The following is a 19,604-nucleotide window of genomic DNA, read 5'->3' on the forward strand; positions in this document are numbered from 1 at the left end:
TTCCTTGTTAAAAAGCCAGCTGGCAGCTGTCAGGGAGCCATGATGGTCCAGGAGTTTGGTGGGGAGTGTGTTTTGTGAGCTCTCGTGACTTAGCTGGAGTCTAGGAGAACTTGGCTGGCTGTGCCTGTTCTGCAAAGTGGACTTAAGTTATCTCCTAGCTCTTGAACGCAGCACTAAGATCAAGCTGCTTTCCACAGCCTGGCTGCTCCCCATCCATCACATGGGGTTTTGAAGGGAACTGAGGCCGCACAGCCGTGGGGGAGCTCTTGTACAAGAGATCTTTTGATTTCTCAGCCCAACGCTGGCTCCTGCAGCGCCAGCGCTGCTGAGGCCTGGTGTAGGATTGCAGGGGGATGACGTGGCTGACCGCTGGTCTGCTGATGGGATGAATGTCTGGTAGCTAGCACAGGTCCCAGAGCAGCCCTGCCTCTCTGTGGAGAAGAGCTGAATTCTTCCTTATCAGAAAACTGTGGAGTCCTCTTCAAAAATCAGTCCAGTTTAAATGCAAACCCCATGCTTTTTCTGCTAGCTTGGCTTCTCCTAATAGCAGAGCCCGTGACACCTCATTGCAAAGTCTAACTTGCTGCTCTTCCAAACCAAAGGTGCTTTCAGTAGGAAGCTTGCACCGAGTCTGGTGCCAGAGTTTCTGGTGTTGAAAGCTGACTGCAGCCAGCTGAAGTCCTGCTTGCAAAAACTGTTGCCTTGCTCCACGGTGCACAGCCTGGGCTAGTTAGATTCATCCTCCCTCGGAACAGGAGCTCCTGCCCTGCAGGCTCTGGAGCTTTGCTTTGGTGTTGTGTCTCTTCCACACTTGGGTACCAGATGAAATGGGAGAGGTGGGAGCGAAACACTTGCTGGTTTTTTTGATTGAATGAAAGATGCTTAGTGTCCACGTGAGATCTTTTCCGCTGACCTTCTCTGATGCTTCTTGGCTTAGTCACAACTCCAGCTGAAATCCCTTGAAGGCATGGTGGAGAAGTTGAAAGCAGATCTGCAGAGCACAGATCAGGTAAGGTTTTTTGGGTACAAGAGAAGATCCCCACACCAGACAGGTACATGCTGTTCTTGGGCTGAGTTGGGACCCATCTCCTGACTTCTCCTGGAGAAGGCAGACTTGGATCATGGGATGTTTGAGATGTGTTGGGCCACAAACAGTCAGCCCTTTCCCACTTTCCTCCCTTTTAATCCAGATAAAGGAATACACCTCTCTTCTGGAAACACAACTGGAAAATCACTTGGAGACAGCCAGCTCTGAACGCCAAAACTACACAAAAGAAGTTGAAGTTGTAAGTGTGGTGGCTGTTACCTTCTTAAATGCTTCTTTCCTCTAATCCTGACTCATGACCTGTCCGTGTTTTGGGGATCTGGGGAGTGCCCTGGGGATCTTCAGCTTTGCAAAGCAGGAGAAAACAGAGAGAGGTGTTGCTCTGGTCTGGTTTGTAGACACCTAAAGTCAGGAGATCCATTGGCAGAGTGATGGGACGGGGAAATCTGTATGGAAATGCTGTCTGCAGCTTCTCAGTGGGCTTTGGGATTTCTGTGGCTCAGGTGAGATGGAGCTTTCTCATGGCCATCTCCCTGAGCAGGCATCAGCAGGCAGGTTAGCAACTTACGCTGTTATGGCCTCTTTGAGAAGATCTTGCATCGTAAAAATGCTTCCTTGGGCCCAAAGGCTCCAAAACCAAGTGCATAAATGAACCTTTTTTTTTTTTTTTTTTTCTTTCTGCTCTTCCTTGACAGTTGAGGCAGCTCTTGTCAGAGTCCCAGCAGCAGCTGGAGGCAGCGAAGACAGAAACGCAGAAGCAGAGCAAGGAGCTGGCCCTGGTAAGGGAAGACCCCCAGAGCTGCCCTGCTGGGACTTCACTGCTCTGGCCAGAGCTGGTTTGCAAACCCATTTGCGGGGCTGGCATCCTCCCTGTGGATTGGGGAGAGGGGCACAGCCAGTGCATGGGGAAGCCTGGTGCTGCTGGGGGCTGGACTGATCTGGCTTTCAAAGAGGATGTTTGAGACCCAGGAATGTTTTATTTGCCTGCCTTTTCTCCCATGATGGGGGTGGGAAAGAAGGGAGAACATGAAGGCTTGTGCAAGTTGGCATGTAGCAGAGTAACCCAACCACCCCACCACTGGACACTGGTTACCCCAACCCTAGGGCAGGGACTTGGGTGCCTTAAGCATCCATCTGTCCACCTCCAGATGCAAAGACTGAGACTGTGCAGCTCATGTGTAAGGGTTGCAAGAAGGATGGGGAGAGGACTGGGGTATAGGTCCAGGAGAGCCAACAGATTTGTCAAAACCCTGAGGGCTTTTATTTTTAAAGCCATACTTCAATTGCAAGAGGTTCAGGAGATGTTTATTTAAATCCTCACAGTACTGCTGGCTTGCAGAGCTGCTCAGAGCTGGGCAAACTGGGAGCTGGGTTTCCCTTAGGTGCCGTGACTCTTCCCAGCCTTGCAGCAGCCGCCATCCAGCTCACACAGGGAGCTGATGCAGCAAATGTGGTGCTGGGTCATCATTAGCCTTAATCACATGAAGTGGGCAGACAGTTGTAAGCATGGAACAGAGCTGTATTCACCCAGCAACTTTCCCTTTTGCTTGATGGTGTAGGATGGAACTCTAGTTGGTGGAGTGAAGGGGACTTAATCAGGGGGACAGTGCTCAAGTAACTGCCTCCACTGCCATCCCAGCTGTGACTGCTGGCAAAAAAATGACTTTCCACCCTGCCTTGATTGCTTTGCTTAACACCTCAACTACGTTGGTCCAAACCCTCAGCAATGGCTTTAAACCAAGGTGCTGAATGATCAAAGGAGAGCAGACAAGGCATGAGCATGTGCTTGTCACCTGTGGGAGCTGTTGTGCCTCAAGCTGCCCAAGTTAGGTACCACCATCCTGTATCTAGCAGAAACTGAGGTGGTTTTCTGAACATTCCAGCTTGTGTGCAAGCAAAAACACTGGCAGACTTTATCTATAGGTCTCTGTAGGTCTTGTAATGTTTGCAGTGCAGAGATGTGTAACTGAGCCAGCCTTGCTGGTCCTCCTTCCAGGTCAGGCAGCAGTTGAGTGAGATGAAGAACCATGTACAGGATGGAGAAGTAGTGAGGTTACAAGCTGACCCAAGTGAGCCTGCACCTCTTGAGGTCAGGGTGGTGAGACCACTGTCTGTGGAGGTGCTGACCCTTAACCGTGTCCCTTGTCTTGTCTCGCCGTCTCTAACTGCATGGAGAACCACTCCTGGCTTTGCTCAGAGCTGTTGTGGCTGTGTCATCTCTTGTCCTGTATGTTTTGAGGAAGCCAGTCCCCATCCCTTCAACCATGCCTCCTGTTTCCATTGGGAACACATCACCAGCCAGCTTTTACCAGGCTGTTCCCCTTTGGAGCCCTCCATAACAGCATCAGGCTGGCAGGGTTTGGGGGGAGGCGGGCAGCGGATGCATTGCCACACAATCATGCCCTGTTGATTCTGGGGCTCGGTTCTCCTCAGAGGAAGGGGAGACCCCAACAGAGCTGCACTGGGATCCTTTCCCAGACGGTGGGGATTAAGATTACAGAGGCTCTGTGAATCTTGCTAGTCTGAGGGCATTAGCAGGAGCTGGTCAGTTTCAGGCTAAGGCCTCTTGATGGTGGCAGTGCTGCCACGAGCCAGGCTCTGTCTCTCTTCTTTAATCCCATTAAGTGTGGAGCCTTCTCCTGGATGCAGAGACCTGCCAGGCACATCCTTCACTGTGGGGTGCCTCTCGTCCCAAGTTCCAGCTGGCACTGCCTGGAGAGCAGGCAAAATTTGGCAGCGCAGAGCCGAGCCCTGGGCTCACTGTCAGCATCCTCCTGGCTCCTGTGCAAGGAGGGGATGCCAGTGCCTGTTGCCCTTTGATGCCCTGGGGAAAGTTCCAGTTTTCACTTCTTCCGTCTAGCCCGGCTTTCTTGGCAATGTGCCTGCTAGCTCCTCTCTTGGATCTCTTTTAAACATTTTTATTTGTGGGCATTTTCCCCTTTTCTCACCACAGTTGAAAACTCAGCTGGAGCAAAATGAAGCAGTAGTGGAGAAGGAGCAAGTGCTGCGGCAAAAGCTGGCACTGGAGCTGGAGGAGGTGGGTGCAGCTGAAGTGGAGACAAGGGTTTGCAAAGCCTTTATGGGTTCTTGGTTGCTAATGGAGCCCGAGAATTAATTTGAAGAATTAATTTAAAGGTTCCTTCCCATCCCTGTCTGCATCTTGGATATCACTGCATTCCCTCAAACTGAAGAACTTCTTGCAGCAGCTGTGCTAAAGCCATGTGGCATTGCTTGTCCCTCCAGTTGCCCCTCTCCCAGTTTCCCCCATATTTTCTGCTGGTTCTTTTCCTGGAGGGTTAAGGGCTTTAGCTGGGCTTCATGCTGCCTCTGGCAAGAAATGCCATCTTCCTGGAAGAAGATGGATCAGCAAAAGCAGCGCATTGCGTTAGGCAGCCCCATTGTCTGACAGCAGCTGGGTGACCTAACTCTTCACCAGGGGCAGACCCATCAGGGACCTGGGGTGGGTGGAATGGGATGGGATGCAGAGGGTGCCTGCCACCATTAGCTTGTGTGCTTAGTGAGTATGTGTCCCTCTTCCAGGCCCAGAGCTCAGCATGCAGTCTGCAAGCAGAGCTGGAAAAGCTGAGGTTGGCTGAAAATGCAGCAGCTTCAGACATGGAGGAAGCCCAGCAACTCAAGGTGATTTGGCTGTCCTGCTCTCTTCTGCTTGGTGTTCATCCAAGGCAGCAAAAGCTGTGTCTGAGCAGGACTAAGGGCATGATTTATCGTTCTTGAGGATGGTGGGGCAAGGTAGATGGTTCCTCTGCAGGTAACTCCCTCCCTGGGGCTGGCTCTGAGCTCCAACATGGGTGAAAGACATCAGGGTGCAAGTCACAGCCACTTCATCCAAGTTTGGCAAGATAAGGAGGATGCTCTGAGCAAATGCTAGGCTTCTCACATACTGGGAAACCATTCTACTCCCGTGAGGTTGTCTTAAGACCACAGTGTCTCTGGGGGCCCAGAGTGAGCTGATGGGATGACTCCTGGCCCCTCCAGCGAGGAGGGAGCAGAGTACTCCTGTGGCTTGTGGCCACCAAGGTGGCTCAGTGCAGACCTGAGGTGGCCCGAGGTGTTTTTGGAGGGGGGAAGGTCACCAGACAACAAAGGGAGCCTGAGGCAGATGCCTTCTTTTGACTCCCATGTAGGAAAGACTTGAAAAAGAAAAAAAATTAACAAAGGACCTGGGCCAGGCAGCAACGAAACTACAGGAGCTACTGAGAGTTACCCAGGACCAACTGGCCAAAGAGAGAGAAACGGTGAAGAAGTTGAAAGAACAGCTTCAGGAAAAGGTACTTTTAGTGGCCTTGGCCATGTCTTCCCTTGACACAAGCAGAGTGTGTGTCAGGCAGTGGTTTAAAACCAGGGGCAAGGTGGCATTTGCTGCCAGGAACCATCTGGATGGTTTTCAGGGAGCCCTGGGACCACACAAGATAATGGTCATGGTTCTCCCTGCCCAGGAGGCAAGACCTGGCCCATCTGTGAAATGCTTTGATTCTTAAGCTGCCATGAGAATAAGGTTGAGATCCAGCTGAGTCACCCACCTCTGTTTTCCTTCTGCAGGGGGAAGAGGACAGTTCAAAGGAAGGGACTTCAGTTTGATGAGTCTGTGACTTGAACCTTAATGTTCAACTTACCAAAATGCCTTACACATTCCTAAAAATAAAAATATATGCTGAATTTATTGTAGAGAAAAGATACAAGCCTTTAGTGACCCAAACCCTAGTTTTAAAACTTAAAAAAAGAAAAAAAATACCAAAAACCCAAAAAACACCAACCAGTAAACACCACAGGTGTACGTTTGTAAGAAACTCTTCATACTGTTTTGTACAACTGTTCATTCCCCAGGGAGCTACTCTGACAGTGTTGGGGCAGTGGCTTCACCCTCCTCTCCCATCAGAACCCACAGAATGTGTGAAAAGGGAAGGCTGTGTTTGTACATCAACTGGTGCAATTATATTTTTTTTTCTTTGTATTTTTTTTCTCTCTGTTTTTGAGTGAAAGAAGTGTGAAAGTAAGACCTGCCATGGAAGGAAGCCTCTCTTTGATGGGTGGCTCTTGGCATGTATCCTCTGGGTGTCGATGCAATTAAAATGATGTAGTGAAAAGAGCTTGTCCTTTCTTTATTGTTTGTTTAGTTTTTTTCTTTTAATTTGGAGGCCAGGCAGGTCTTTGGGCTCACTGAAGAAAGACCCTGATTTGGCCAGGACCACATCCTTTATTCTCCCCCTTGCTTGCTGTGCTGCAAAAGCCATCACCACTGTTTTCTCTGCAGTATAAGCAAAGGAGGGAAACTTCTTCTGCCAGCTGTGTTTTCATGCTGGTGGGGCACACCGAGCACCCTGCATGTGGGGCTCAGCAGAGGGAGACAGGGCAGTGGGGGACAGGGTGGCAGCTGTTCCCCTGCTGTGGGCTCACACCAAGAGTGGGGACAGGGCAGGGTGGGGTGAGCTACGCCAGCCCCACAGGGACCATCCCTCCTGTTTGCTTAAACCTCAGTTCTGCCTTGTAATTTTGTCCCTGTGGGTGCAGTGTGGTGGTGGTCCTCAAGTCACTGTTGGGCTCTCCAGCCCTCTGCTCTCCCCTTCTTGTGGCTTTCCTTTTTAAATTCCACACCCCCCCCACCCTGCTTTTTTTTTTTTACTCCTTAAAAAAAATAAATCTTTTTTTTTTCTTTCGTGTCTCTATTTTTCTTAAGCTGATGTCTTAGGAAGTGGCAGTGTCTATGTGATGGCTTGGTGCCTGTCTTCCCACAATAAAGCTGCTGAGCCTCGCACTGACCTGAGCAGGATTTGGGAGATGGGGGGAAAAAGACACCCTAAAATGCTGGGTCCATCTGGATTAGGGGGGGGGGATGGGGGTGTTGGGTTGGGAACAGCCAAGGTTGGGAAGGGGGGTGAGGAACAGTCCTGCCTCCGTTTTTTTTTTCCAGGGGGTGGCAGTGTGTGCTTAATCTCTGTGTTAGACATCAGAGACTACACATGCGGGACCAGGAAAACATGTCCTGTTACCCCCATCTCACACTGTGTCTTTTGGGGTTGTGATGGAGAAGGGGTTGTGCAAGTCACACTTGGAGGTGGGGGAAGGTGAGTTGGGGGTGGGGGAGTGGTGGGGGGGAGGGTATGGAGGTGAGTGTGTATGTATGAGTGTGCACACAACCCATCTTTGATCAGGCAAGAAGAGCAGATCCTGAATTATGGCTGAGAAAGGGACAAGCTGAGCCACACACTGTCCCTCAGCCTCTTCCCCCTCCAAATCTGCCTCCCATCCCTATCCAAAAGCACCCTTTTATCCTGCACTTGGGGGGGCTTTGCTGACTGAGGCTGAGCAAGGGCTGCTGCCTGTGGCAGCACTGAGCCTGTCACTGCTCATTGCAGAAATGGGCTGAGCACCTTGAGCGACAAACTCAGTGATCAAACCTTTTTCCTGCTGCCGTGACTAGACTTTTATTTCTCTTCCTGAATTTTGTGGGTCATGGGGAAGATGGCATGAACCAAGGACAGTCAGCAAACACTGTGCTGTCAGCATCACCTTTTGCTGCAGAGCAGCATGCCTGGCCACTAGCCTTTTGGCTTTTAAGGTCCCAAAAAACAAGGGAATGCCTGGATTTTACCAGAATTGCAAAAAAACCCCTCCAGACCCACCCAACCTACAGGCTGGAGTGAGCTGTTGAGTGTATCAGGGTGGCTGTCACCCCCAGAGAGCCATCTGGGATGGGCCCCCAAGCAGCAGGCACAGTAAAGTGATGCAATCCCTATTTTTTTCAGTTTTTTTTGCTCTTGCAACAATTATTTCCTTTATTGTGATTGCTTGTGCAAACAGAGTGGATACCCAAGCATTAAAAGCAGTTAACATAGCCCTCAAAATTGCCAACACAAGGAGGGCAGCTGGAGTCCTGAGCATGCTATGGGACAGGTGGGCTGTCCACAGATTCAGTATCCCCAGTGTGGGGAACATGGTGCCATTCCAGGTCCTGTCACCAAGCTTGCTGGTTTAGGAAGAAAGAGGGGCTGGTCTTGTAAGCAAAACTGAAAAAGCACATCTCTCTCAGGAAAGACTTGTAGCTTAATTTTTGGTACCTGGTGTGGCAGTGCCAGGGTATTTTTCTTCCCTCACCACCTCAGTGGAAGGGTAAGGACATCCCAAGGGGCTAGCAGAAGGCCAAGCCTTGCCCACCAGCATGCAGGGCTGAGGACTAACCAGCCCCTGTTCTTGCTGGTGGGCTTTTGCAACTTGTGCAGCAGCATGGGCTTTGCCCTTTGTTATCTCCTTTCTGCCAGGCAAGCCATGCTATCAACTTCCTACCTGTCAGCCTGTGACACAAGGCAAGTAAGATCAGCAGCTGGGGGTGCCTGTGTGCTGCAGGCAGGTACTTTATTGAAAGATCAAGCAATCGCCCAGCTGGAGTGATTTTTGGATGAGAACACTGGATCCTCCTGCTGATTTCAACCACGGCTGGAGTTACCTTTCAGCCTGGGTACATGAGCTCGTTGAGCCACAGCTTAGATGCTCAAGTTCACCTTCCTTGGAGCAGCTGAATTACATTTACACCACCTGCTGCTCACGCGTGAATTATCAGACTCCATCTTCCATCCCCATCTTCTCCACAGTGTAATGAACAAAATTTACTTTCAGGAAACCCTTGTCTGCACATGGATGTGATAAGGTTTCCAGAAGCTCTGCTCTTGCTGCAGCCAAGCTGCACTACCTGGGTTGCAGTCTTGCATGGCTGAGCTGTATCTATCACCTGAACCCCTTCACCTTTTTCTTTATGTAGTCCTGTTACAAAGCAATTTCTCTCCCCAGCAACCAGCCAAGCTAGAGGAAGCATTCCTCATGTTGCCTCCCTGCTTGCCATACCTTTTCAGAAGGTCTGGGTGAATTGGGAGAAATCTTAACTGAAAGGATTTGAACAGTCACAAGAGAAAACATTTTCCCATGCTGTTCACCTCCTCCAACCGCAGGCCTCACCTTGGGAGGACTAGACCAGCTGGAAGCATTATGGCTCTGAAGGCTAAGAGGTATTGCCAGCTCTTAAAGAGAGGCCTCAGGGCTTGCTGTGAAGGTCCTAAAAGCAGCAAAAGCCTATTAAATCATGATGCTGTGGGACTACACCTAATCAAGGCCCAGAGTGTCTCCTCAGACCTCTCATCCCTCAAAGTCCCAGGACTAAGGCACTTTATACCCAAGTCCCTGATCTGAGTGGTTTTGTGTTGTGCAAAGTGCCATCCTACCTTCCAGCTCTGACATACTCCCCCCTTTGAAGGTTCTCCTGCTGTTTTCAAACCAGAGAATGAAATCCTAAGTAGAAGTCCTCCACTTTGTCACCTGGGCTGGACACCTCGATGAAGATGCCTGTAGTCTGGAGGCACTAGTTATCAGCTGGATCTTGGCTGGGAGTTCCCTTTGTCAGGCAGCACCACTCCCGCTGTGTCACTCCAGCTTCCTTATCTCAACCTGGACTTTGGACAGAGACCAGTACTGCAGAAACCTAGGCAAGGAGGAGCCGTTTATCAGGATGATTACTCACTTGGTTGAGCTCAGGGTTGACTGAAACACAGGCTAAGAGAACCAGCAGAAACCAGGCTGGCTTGCTTTTCTCAAAACCAGAAAGCTTCGCTCTAGTGGATCCCTTTGCATTCAAAAACCTTGTGCTCCCAACCCTGTGACCCACATGGGTGCCAAGTCAGAGCAAAGCAGTCAATCAATGCCTGCTTTTAATTAAAGGTTTTAACCATGCAGCATGGCCAGAGCGGGCACATACTGAGTTAGGCAATGGACCATTATTTCCCTGGCCCCACAGATAAACTTGCACAGTGCACTGCTCTGCCCAGAGCTGCAGGAACAGTACAGCTTTCTGTCCCTGCACATCTGGCAAGAGCTTGCAGAGGAAGGGGCAGCCTGTAACTGCCTGGGCTTCATGGGGCTGGCCAGAGACAGCTCTGTCAGTGCTTACAGGGAAAGCAGCAGAAAATAACCTACACATGCTGGGTTTCTCCTGCTCAGACTGCAAATAAGAGATGTTTCCCAGAAAGCTTCCCAATCCGTGGAAATTTGGGTCTGAAGCCTAAAAGGCAGAGACCAGGTGCTGTCAGGGAGCTAGAGCCCACTGCAGGCCAACTGTTGCTCAGCTATGAGGGCAGCACACTTTGCAGACAGACAAACACCTGCCTTTCCCCCAGACTCCCTCCCCCCTCCACCAGCTATTCCTTCCAGCCTGTTCCCCACCCCCATCCTTGCAGGAGCAGCACAAGGGGGGTAGCTATGGAAGGCACAGCAGCTCCCCTGGCTGCTCCTGCCCTGCTGCAGGAGCAATAATCCAGAGGCTGGAGAGGAATCAGTCACTGACCCAGGGGAGGGAAACCCCATTTATTTAGGCTATTTCAATTTGGCACGCACAGAACATATCACAGTAACGCACTGGAGGCTTAGGGTTTGTTTTTGTTGTGTTTTTTTTTTTTCTTTTCTCTACAGACATACAGGAAAACTCTATGCAACTCCCATGTACACATTACACAAAGGAAACAGCTTTAATCAACCACTGGTGAAACATGGAAGCTTTTAAGATCTCTGTAGCTGGCACAGGAATGTTCTCTACTCCCCCCTCCCACCCCATACAAAAGGCATTTCAGGTCAAACTTTCTAGCAGGTGATATTTCCATGCATTTCTACAGAATTAAAGAAGCTAACAGACAAAAAGCCCAGATCAAGCCGTATTAGTCAGGCTGATTGGTTCTAGTTAAATCAATAGTAATTATGGACAAATGGACCAAGTGACCAAAGACTGGGGCTGAGAAGACCACTTTTAAAGATGTGGTTCCTTCTCATTGTACTACCCATAACTGGAGAGCTCCAATATAAGAATCTGCATTTGCAAAAGCCTCAGAAGCATCCGATCCACTAGTAAGTGTGTATTAGTGAGATTAAGGTAGTTCTAAATCAAACTATGTCAACAGAAAAGCAATTTTTATAGATTCACTCAGGCTGGAAGAGACTTCAAGACACTTCATAAAAAGAAAAATGAACCTGCAGAAAAGTGAAACTGTAAATATTATTACTGCACAGTGAGTTTACAAGAGAGTGGATTAGGACTATTTCTCCAGAAAACGGTGTCTATTTTATCTCTATTTTAACTTCATAGTCTTTATTAGTACTGCTCTGCAACTGCAAGCACTCAGAATTTAACCCAGTTTTGGTGCCAACAGGTTGCTTTAGCCTAACTTTAACTACAGATTTTAAGCTTTGTATTAAACAGGGCCTACAGGGGAAAAGTTTTTGAGTTTGGCAATTTGGCCAGTAGCCTCAAAAAGGCTGACTGAATTTTGATTGCTACAATTTAGAAAAGTAAGAACAGGAACCAGATTGTTCTCACCTCCCCCCCTTTCATCCCATGATACAATGCTGCACTGGATCAACATTTTTGGAGACCCTTAGTGTTAATCCATTGGGGACAGTATTGGGCTGGACAACCAATGCAAATATTAATACACCAAGATAAATCCTTAATTTGATTTATTTAGGGTCATTTGTACATACGAGCTACATCTCCAAAAACTACTTTATTCTACAAGACAGCTTCCCTACAGTTAGTGAAACCCTTGCCTAGAATGTTTGCTTTACATAACTGATATATTAAAACATGGAATGCTTGTAGAGTTGTGGCACTGTATGACATCTACACGGGACTTCCTTCAAAAGCTACGACTAGGGAGCCTCCTAGCTTCTCAGCAATGCAAGCTCGGTTGAGGTCCTCTGGCCCATTTGCTTGGCATTCATGCTTTATGCCTAAAAAAAAGAGGCAAAACACTCAATGCAGTATTTCAACATGCTGGTATCAAACAAACATACTTGGTAGTAACATTAGAAGAGGCAATGTAGTCCATCAAGCAGTTAAGTCCTGCATTAGCTTAGGAGTTTGGATGGGTTTCCCCTGATATGTCACAGGAGACATCCGCCTACACATCAAGTATCAATTTAAAAATATCAGGGAGGAAGTTTTCACTAGATCAGTGCTCAGACTGTTAAGACTTTTCATTGCAGGTGACCTCACAAACAAATCTCTCACTTCTTCTCCAGTGCCACCCTGGATATGGCAGCTGAGGGAGCTACATGCTTGCACACAAAGAGAGCTGTCGGGGATCCCACCGGCTCTGGAGAGGTGGGTGGAAGAATCAATGCAAGAACCTGAGATACAGAGGCCAGAAAGACTCTGCTGGTCTATGGAATCAACAGCAGTATCTGGTTTGGAGGGCAGGGAGCCCAACCCAAGCCTGTCTTACGTAGAGAAAGGCTGATTTTTTTTTATTCAGTATTTCTTTTTTTCTTACTTCAAATTCCACACACGTAACACACAAGTCTCCCCGCGTAGCTCCAATGCACTGGCGAGTTGTCCTGTCACTGCTGCACAATGATCCTGTCAGTCTTGCCTCATGTAAGACTGTGGGCCAGGGCAGCATGACAAACTGGAAGGGAGGGCAGTGCTATCTGGCTACGAGTCGTCGTAATGACTGACTTAGCATGAAATTTCTGAATGCTGCAACAAGGTGTTTGCTCCTTGGTTAACACTGCCTGACAGACTAACAGAACTTTGCTTCTCCACTTGGAGATCCAATGCCTTTTGCAATGAGCAATCACAACAGCATCTCTGTATCAAGCAAACTGTTAATTACTACTACTTACAGTACAGTAAGTTTATGAGATTGTGTATTTCAACAGATGCAAGGCTGAAAGTCCTCTGCCACAGAGGCAGGTCAGCACAAAATCCAGCTCAGTGTTATGAATCAAATGGTATCCATGCAGACGTGCTGCTCTGTACAGTACAGCTGCAGTATCATACACTGCAAAGCCTGCTCTTGTCCTGAGCACAGTTTTAGTGCCTCTAAAATTCAGTCAGACAATATAAGTTTAAGTCAGAGCTCATTTTAGGTCTGTCATGGGCATTTCACCTGTGAAGTTCTCCACTCTTGCTTAAAAAAGTAAAAAGCCAATTAGCCAACAGTGAAGCCTTGCTGTGTAAGCGTTCTAGGGGCATGGCACAGCTAAGAGCAATAGCTGTATTACATACCTTGAAACTTCTTTTTGATTGCATCCTTGGAGCTTGCATAGATCATCTTACTTTTGAGGGGTGCCTGTTCTGGTGCCCTAGTGGGATACACAAAAAAAGAGTAAAATTAGAGACATTTATTATTTAGCACAGACAGAAGCAGTGTCCTACTGATGATGAACAAGTGAAATGTCTCATGACTCAGAGTACAGGCATCAGCTCTAAGCCTGCCATCTTGCCAGCCTGGCACATACAAATGTTCAGAGACCTTACCCACAGCATTTAAACTGCATGGTAGGAATGAGTGAGCTGGGAAGATGGCTTACCACAAGAAAAACATCAGCTCTTCTTTTTTGGATTCCTTGGTCTCAAAGCTTGCATCATACAAGGCATAACGGCAATCCTTCTCAGGAAGCATCTGCACAAAGTGCTTGAAGGGGTCGGTAACTGTCACACCGACATCTCCCACCAGAATCTCTTTGCCTTCTTCCACAATAATGCACTTTTTGTCTGGACTGAGGCAGAAGATGACAGCCTTCTTCCTCTTCTTAATTTCCTCAGGCGTAGAGCACTTCCGCACTTTCATGTCATAGAAGATACGGCACACCTCATCGGCAACTTGTACTCCAGATGCCTGCAAAGACAAAGAACAAAGACCTTTAGGGCTACCACTGCAAACTTTCACAACTACATTACTGCACCACCTTAAATCCAAGGCTAGAAGGCGATACAGGCAGTAGTCACCAGTGGCCTGAGAGTCTCATTGGAAAAGGCTGCAGGCCCTCTCTTTCCAGGCCAAGTAAAGAATCTGGAGTCTCAATGCTGCCCACAGCCAGTTGCCAAACCAAAACTGTTCTGAAGTAGGCACAATCCTACTTATATTATTGTTTTGGGGTAATTTTACAGGCACATCCTCCCCTTGTCCTTCAAGACTCAGTTATGACAGATCCTTTGGCACTACAGCAGCTTTATTTTGTTACCTGGCTAGACAATCAAATCCACAAGGATCTTCTGTTCAAAGATTCCTAGCCATTTCTAGCAGCTTTCGGAACAGAGGTAAAACATGGCCAAATGCCATGCTTGTCACATGGATTTGGGTTAGAGATCAAGAGAGATGTCATGGGGTACTGGGACTGTAGTGGTACAGGTTTTAGCTAAACTTTCAGAAAGAAAACAAGCCAACTTTCAGAAGCTGCTCTGAATTTGGTGTTTTAAAGGGAGAACTTGCAAGTCTAACAAAAGTATCTACTTCCCAGCAGCTCCTTCATCAGTTTTTAAAACAAGCTGCCCTTTCAACTTCCCCCAGCCCCCACGCTTGATGGGAAATTCTAGTTACTTCGTTGTATCCCCCTGCGCTAGCTGTAATAGGCGGTGCAGATGTAGCATCACCAATCTAATGTTAAAGGCAGCTGCATAGATTAAAAGAGGACAAGACCTAGCGAGAACGAAAGAGGCTGAACTGCATTTTCAGTCTGCTGCTTTTTTGGGAATAAGACACACACACACACACAAAAAAAAAGAGAGGTGGCAGGGTAGAAGCATTCACATCTGAGTTTTGCTCTCAGACTGCATCACATTTGGGAGAGCTCAAAGGCAGCTGTGCAATAGCAAATACTGCAAATATGGGGAGCCATACTGTCCAGCAGACAATTCTGGAAGGACAACATGGCCAGAGCAGTGAAGACCAAATTGAAGCCTGTCCAACACTCATTTATCTCTTCAAAATGCAGCATGCAATGTAAACAGTGAGATTTCTTTCTAATCCTGCTTCTTTCCCTGATTGTTTCTGGTCTTCCAAATACATTATCTTCAGATACAGCAATTCGTATCTCAGCAGGAGAATTGCCCTCCTCCCTCTGTGTAAACTGCCATAACATGCTTTTAGAGGCACAGTCAGTAGTGCTAAGCAGTCAGGCAAAGCATTATGTGAGATACACCACCTGAAAAAGACTAAAGGTTATTCTCAATCTTGTTTTTCCTCAAGCTCAGCCCCGAAAAATGTGTTTGATGGATTAAATTTGAGGACAACACTGCACCTTGTCAAGAGTGGAAATGTTCTAAAGAAACAGCAGAGTTCAGCTGAAAATATAGGGAGATCAGTGGCGAAGTGGCACTGCTTAGTGCTAGCTTTCAATCAGGTTGTCCTTGAGATACGGTTATTGATTGGACAACTACTTAATGTGTATTTTTAAAAAAAGCCTTGATCAATGCCCACCACACAGGACCTCAGATGAGCCAAGTCTCCTTTTTTCTACCAATGTCTCTCTTCTGTAACCTCTAGTGGCTGGCATAGGTCTGCTAACCCAGTGGTGGCTAAGAGTGGTGGCACAGCTGCCAGAATCTATTACCATGGAGTTTGGGATTGGGATCTCCTGACTACTAGTAATGCAAAACCAGAGCAATCTCATGCAGCAGTGAATCCAAGGCAGCAACTTTACTCCAGCAAGGATAACAGGGCTCTTCAGGGGTTTACTCAAATATGAGGGGACCTCCTTCAAAATTTACAATGCATGGCTTGTCTATTAGGGATAATCTATCCACAATCCTTGCACTTACTCTGGGATAGGAGAACAGGGAGTAAGTCACTGTGCCTCAGCTGCCTGGCAGGCAGCCATCCTTCTGCATATCTCAAATAAGGCCAGGAAAGTAAGCAGAGAAAGCCTATTCCAGGATAAATTTGAGCAAATGTACAAACATCGACTCAAAATGACTCATTCCTATGTCACCTTCTCCATACGGAGGGACTGCACTTTGTTAGAGTGTGAGCAAGAACTAATGAGGAATAAAGGTCTTTCTCCTCCCATTCCTGTGGTTGGTGTAGGCCAAGAGCTCTCTGGGAAGACTCTAAATAATACAAGGTTGCTCTAACAAAGCAAACAGTGCAGCAACTAGAACGATTGCATCATTCACTAAGGACAAACTCACAGAGAACTCAAGAAAACCTACCCCCCACCCCCCGAGGTCTGTCTTCTAACTAATGGCACCTCGGTAGTGCACACCAGGTGTTAAGATTGAGCTCTAGTCACAAAACTGTCAAGATTCTAAGTAGAAAACGCTTAGAAAGCCTGCATGAGTGTGGGAATGAGTCTACCAATTGCATAAAATCAGTTCATATCACACAGCTCTATCTTTGCTCCTGTCACTAATTCCTGCGGCCAAGAAGTTAAATTTGAAAGAAGAGGTTAATGCTCAACAGAGCCAGAAGCAAGCTGCAGCAATGGAGCTGCTGCAGGTTCATGCAAACTGTGCAGTCGAGCATATGCACACCCAGAAACATTGTCTCCAAGTCAGGAGACAAGTTGTTTCCTTATAAAGAAACTAAGCACTATGGACAAGTCAGCTTAGATTCCAAAAATGTTCAGAGTATTTAGTCTGGAAACTCAAAATTCACTGTTTAACTGCAGCTGATAACTAGGACTGACCACAAGCTGAAGGGACAATAATAAAAAGTGGATTTTTTAGCTTTCCAAAGTAGAAGGCTATCAGTAGCTGGTGCTACTCCTTTTCACAGCTGCTGTACAACCCCTGGATTCATTACACAGGCTGACATTAGCGGCCATTATATTGCTACAGACAATGCAGGTTTGTTCCATCTGAGAAATCCCTATAGCTGTGTCACAGTATGGGTTGAGTTGAACCCACAAATTCTCAGTGCTTTGGAAGAGTAAAAATCTTCCAAAAAGAGGATCTATTTTTGTAACTGTAGAACTCTCTCTTCAACTCTGGGCTTGTACCAGCCACAACTGGCTTCATAAACATACTTAAAAAGGAAAAAAAACAACAAACCCTAGGCAGCTTTTGTTGAAAACTTGGTTGCAACCATTCTCTGTAGGGCAGCAACAGGATGACTGTTAAGAGCAGCAGAACAAGGAGAAATGCACCCCTCATAAATACATGTCCTCAATCAGCATTTTAACTGTCTCTCTGCTGATATGTCTACAAGAATAGCTAGTGAGAAGCCTCTATCCGGCCAGTAATGAAAGAATAATCATTTATTTGTTAGTCTGGATTTCCTCTCTTTCGCCCAATATTGCACTGCTCAGATGATTCAATACAGCACATTCATTATTATTTTGCGCATTCTGGCTTGAATACTGCAGGGCTACAATAGCTAGCCTGGTGCTGTTGCTTTTTCAGCATGCAAGCAGCTATCCAACCCTGGACTGGTTCATGGGTAGCTGTTAATTGAGCAGGTACTTTGGGGAACAAGATCATCAGATGGTGACGTTTTGTTGCAGGGGAGAGACAAACCCTGTAACACAGGCAACCCAAATTTAAAACCATTGCAGGGCCTCCTAACTTCACTGAAACAAGACAGCAGCAAGGAGGCAGGCCACCTAATTATCAGAGGAAAAAATGATGCCAGTACAGCACATTCAGGGACACATTCAGGCAAGAATTGACAGAGCAAGTTTCTCTGAGGTAATCAGCAAAAATTAATTCTCCCCCAGTACCTCCACGCAACTATCACTAAGGTGGCACGTCTCACGAGCACTGTTGCCTCGTACATTACTCTGGAACGCTTACACCAGTATCCCCATTGTATTTTCATATAGACTGCTGTAGGCACATGAGGTAATGGTTGCATTAAATGCCTCGTCAGCATGCACTGCAGTAACACAGCAGCTCTTATTCCCCACACAAAGCCATCGTTCCTGCCTTAAGTGCAAAGCACTGCAGAAGTCTTGCAAGAGTAGAATACCATCCCTACACAGGGCAGCCAAAAGAGAGACCCTTCTGTCTACCAGGCTTCCAACCGCAAGAGCTGTCCCCAGCTGCCTCCACTAACAGCTTCCAAAATTTGGCCTACAAAGTACACTACAATTGAAATTTAATCCAAACAGGACTTTTGGGTGATACAATGCAGTGGGGAAGACTGAAGAACAATCCAAAGCTTTCTCAAAAAAATCCCCCCCCCCCAGCCATTTCAGGAGCAAGACACATGCCAAATGCCTGATAAACGGGGTATGTAGCAAGCCTGCATTGAGACACAACTTTGACACAATGAAATTTGCCTTGTCTTTTTTTTTTTTTTTATGAAGTGCTGTGAGCTGCAGTATTCTCCTTGAATATTTAAAATATTTTACCAAAGAAAAGTCTCTGTCTCCTCCTCAACTGTAAGTTAATAAGAATTCAAGCCAATGACTTTGTTTGCCTTAGTTTGAGGGACTAAATTGTTTTTAAGTATTAACAATTTTTCAGTGTGGGTTTTCTTCCTTGTGATCAAAACCTAAGGGCCCTCCATGGCAATATATGTGTTATCTGCAGAGACCCAAGTTCAAGACCCAGTTCTTGACTTGTTTTGTTTGGGAACCATATACACAGGTTGTATACATCAATGTAGGCTATCCACAGCTACTCAAGTGGAAACTTTTGCTTCTTGGAAAAGCATTTTTCCAGAATTTGACACCAAGAACTTACTAAAGTATGCCTTGTTTTATTACAATGGCAGAGATTTGAGAACACCTTTGCTCCCCATGTTCACTAATCAACATATTTGGTTCCCACTTTCTTCAGCTAACACCTTGTTTCCTCTATGCTTGGCATACAATCCCTCCCATTTACCTTCAAAATCCTTTACCACTGCCAGAACTGCCTGTGTAACCATGTGGCATTTCCATCTGACTCAGTTATGTGTCATAGCACATCTCTGCGACAAATATTTTTTCAATTAGATCTATTACCACCCTACTGTTCTGGGACAGCAGCCTTGACAAAGCTGCCTCTTCACTGCCACGCAATACCCTGGGACATAATCAGCACTGAGACCTTGAAGAGAAAGCTAAGCCAAGGTAGTTGTGAGAGCACCTAGCAGACAGGGAGAGTCACATAGCTGACTGAAAGCGTGGGTGGTTAAAAATACAAAGATCTGAAATATTGCTTTGCTTTTCATCTGTTATTTGAGCACTCAAGAAAAGCCACTGGATATTACCACCCCCACTTTACTGAGTAGGAAAGGAGGCAAAACATGGAGGAACTAGTTTAACTTCACCCCAAAGACCAGCACCAGTGTTGGAACAGCACTGACCTCCCAAGTCCCAAGAGGGCCATGTCATCTGCCACCTACAGCCAGCCAGTCAGACACCTCCATTTATGCCAGGCAGATTATGCATCTGAAAGTCCAAAGCTTCAATTCAGATCTGAAGCATGATAGGAAACGTAACTAACTGCCTTTTTACTGCTGTTGTGTAAGAGGCCATTATTTGCACATCATAAACCAGAGAGAAGTACAGAGTTATTTGCATATCACTTGTAGGCAGATCTTGCCAGCTAGACTGAAATTTTTTATTTTGCATTATTCAGTCTCTTTTTTCTTTTTTTGGGGGGGAAGTTGAGGGGGAGGGAATCAAAACTCCATTCATCTTTTTTTTTTTCCTGCCAATAAGAAAGTTTATCAACTAAACAAGGAGAGATGAGTAAGAAAGAAAAAAGCAGGAAAGAAATGTCTGCCCTGCATACCTGGAGGTTATATCCTCAGCTTTCAGCCAAAGAGGAAATTGTCACCTTCTCCAGGTTACC

The 19,604-nt window shown here is 46.9% G+C and overlaps 2 protein-coding genes across 2 annotated transcripts in view; one reads left to right on the forward strand and one right to left on the reverse strand.

The window, feature by feature from the left end:
- Positions 1 to 5,956, forward strand: part of RRBP1 (ribosome binding protein 1) — a 21,948-nt gene extending 15,992 nt beyond the window's left edge. The window contains exons 16-23 of the mRNA XM_010004990.1: positions 938 to 1,009; positions 1,191 to 1,286; positions 1,741 to 1,824; positions 3,042 to 3,134; positions 3,999 to 4,082; positions 4,586 to 4,684; positions 5,191 to 5,334; positions 5,606 to 5,956. Coding sequence (XP_010003292.1) covers positions 938 to 1,009; positions 1,191 to 1,286; positions 1,741 to 1,824; positions 3,042 to 3,134; positions 3,999 to 4,082; positions 4,586 to 4,684; positions 5,191 to 5,334; positions 5,606 to 5,644 — 711 coding nt within the window. The 3' untranslated portion in view covers positions 5,645 to 5,956. The remainder of the gene's footprint in view (positions 1 to 937; positions 1,010 to 1,190; positions 1,287 to 1,740; positions 1,825 to 3,041; positions 3,135 to 3,998; positions 4,083 to 4,585; positions 4,685 to 5,190; positions 5,335 to 5,605) is intronic.
- Positions 5,957 to 10,396: 4,440 nt separating this feature from the next.
- DSTN (destrin (actin depolymerizing factor)) lies at positions 10,397 to 13,728 on the reverse strand. The gene is made up of 3 exons (XM_010004991.1): positions 13,412 to 13,728; positions 13,107 to 13,183; positions 10,397 to 11,827 (listed from the first exon to the last, which is right to left on the reverse strand). The coding sequence occupies exons 1-3, from the start codon at positions 13,669 to 13,671 to the stop codon at positions 11,718 to 11,720; spliced, it is 447 nt and encodes a 148-aa protein (XP_010003293.1). The 5' UTR covers positions 13,672 to 13,728; the 3' UTR covers positions 10,397 to 11,717.
- Positions 13,729 to 19,604: the final 5,876 nt, after the last annotated feature.

Source organism: Chaetura pelagica, unplaced genomic scaffold (assembly GCF_000747805.2).
Source record: "Chaetura pelagica isolate M959 unplaced genomic scaffold, ChaPel_1.0 scaffold8, whole genome shotgun sequence".
Taxonomy (NCBI): Eukaryota; Metazoa; Chordata; class Aves; order Apodiformes; family Apodidae; genus Chaetura; species Chaetura pelagica.

What these genes read in the sequence shown, in the direction of transcription:
- DSTN (XM_010004991.1), bottom strand. Translation starts at nt 13,671, where the DNA reads ATGAAAGTGCGGAAGTGCTCTACGCCTGAGGAAATTAAGAAGAGGAAG. An exon ending in GAGCTGATGTTTTTCTTGTG is followed by an intron (nt 13,184 to 13,411) that starts GTAAGCCATCTT and finishes GTATCCCACTAG; the next exon opens with GGCACCAGAACAGGCACCCC. An exon ending in AATCAAAAAGAAGTTTCAAG is followed by an intron (nt 11,828 to 13,106) that starts GTATGTAATACA and finishes TCTTTTTTTTAG; the next exon opens with GCATAAAGCATGAATGCCAA.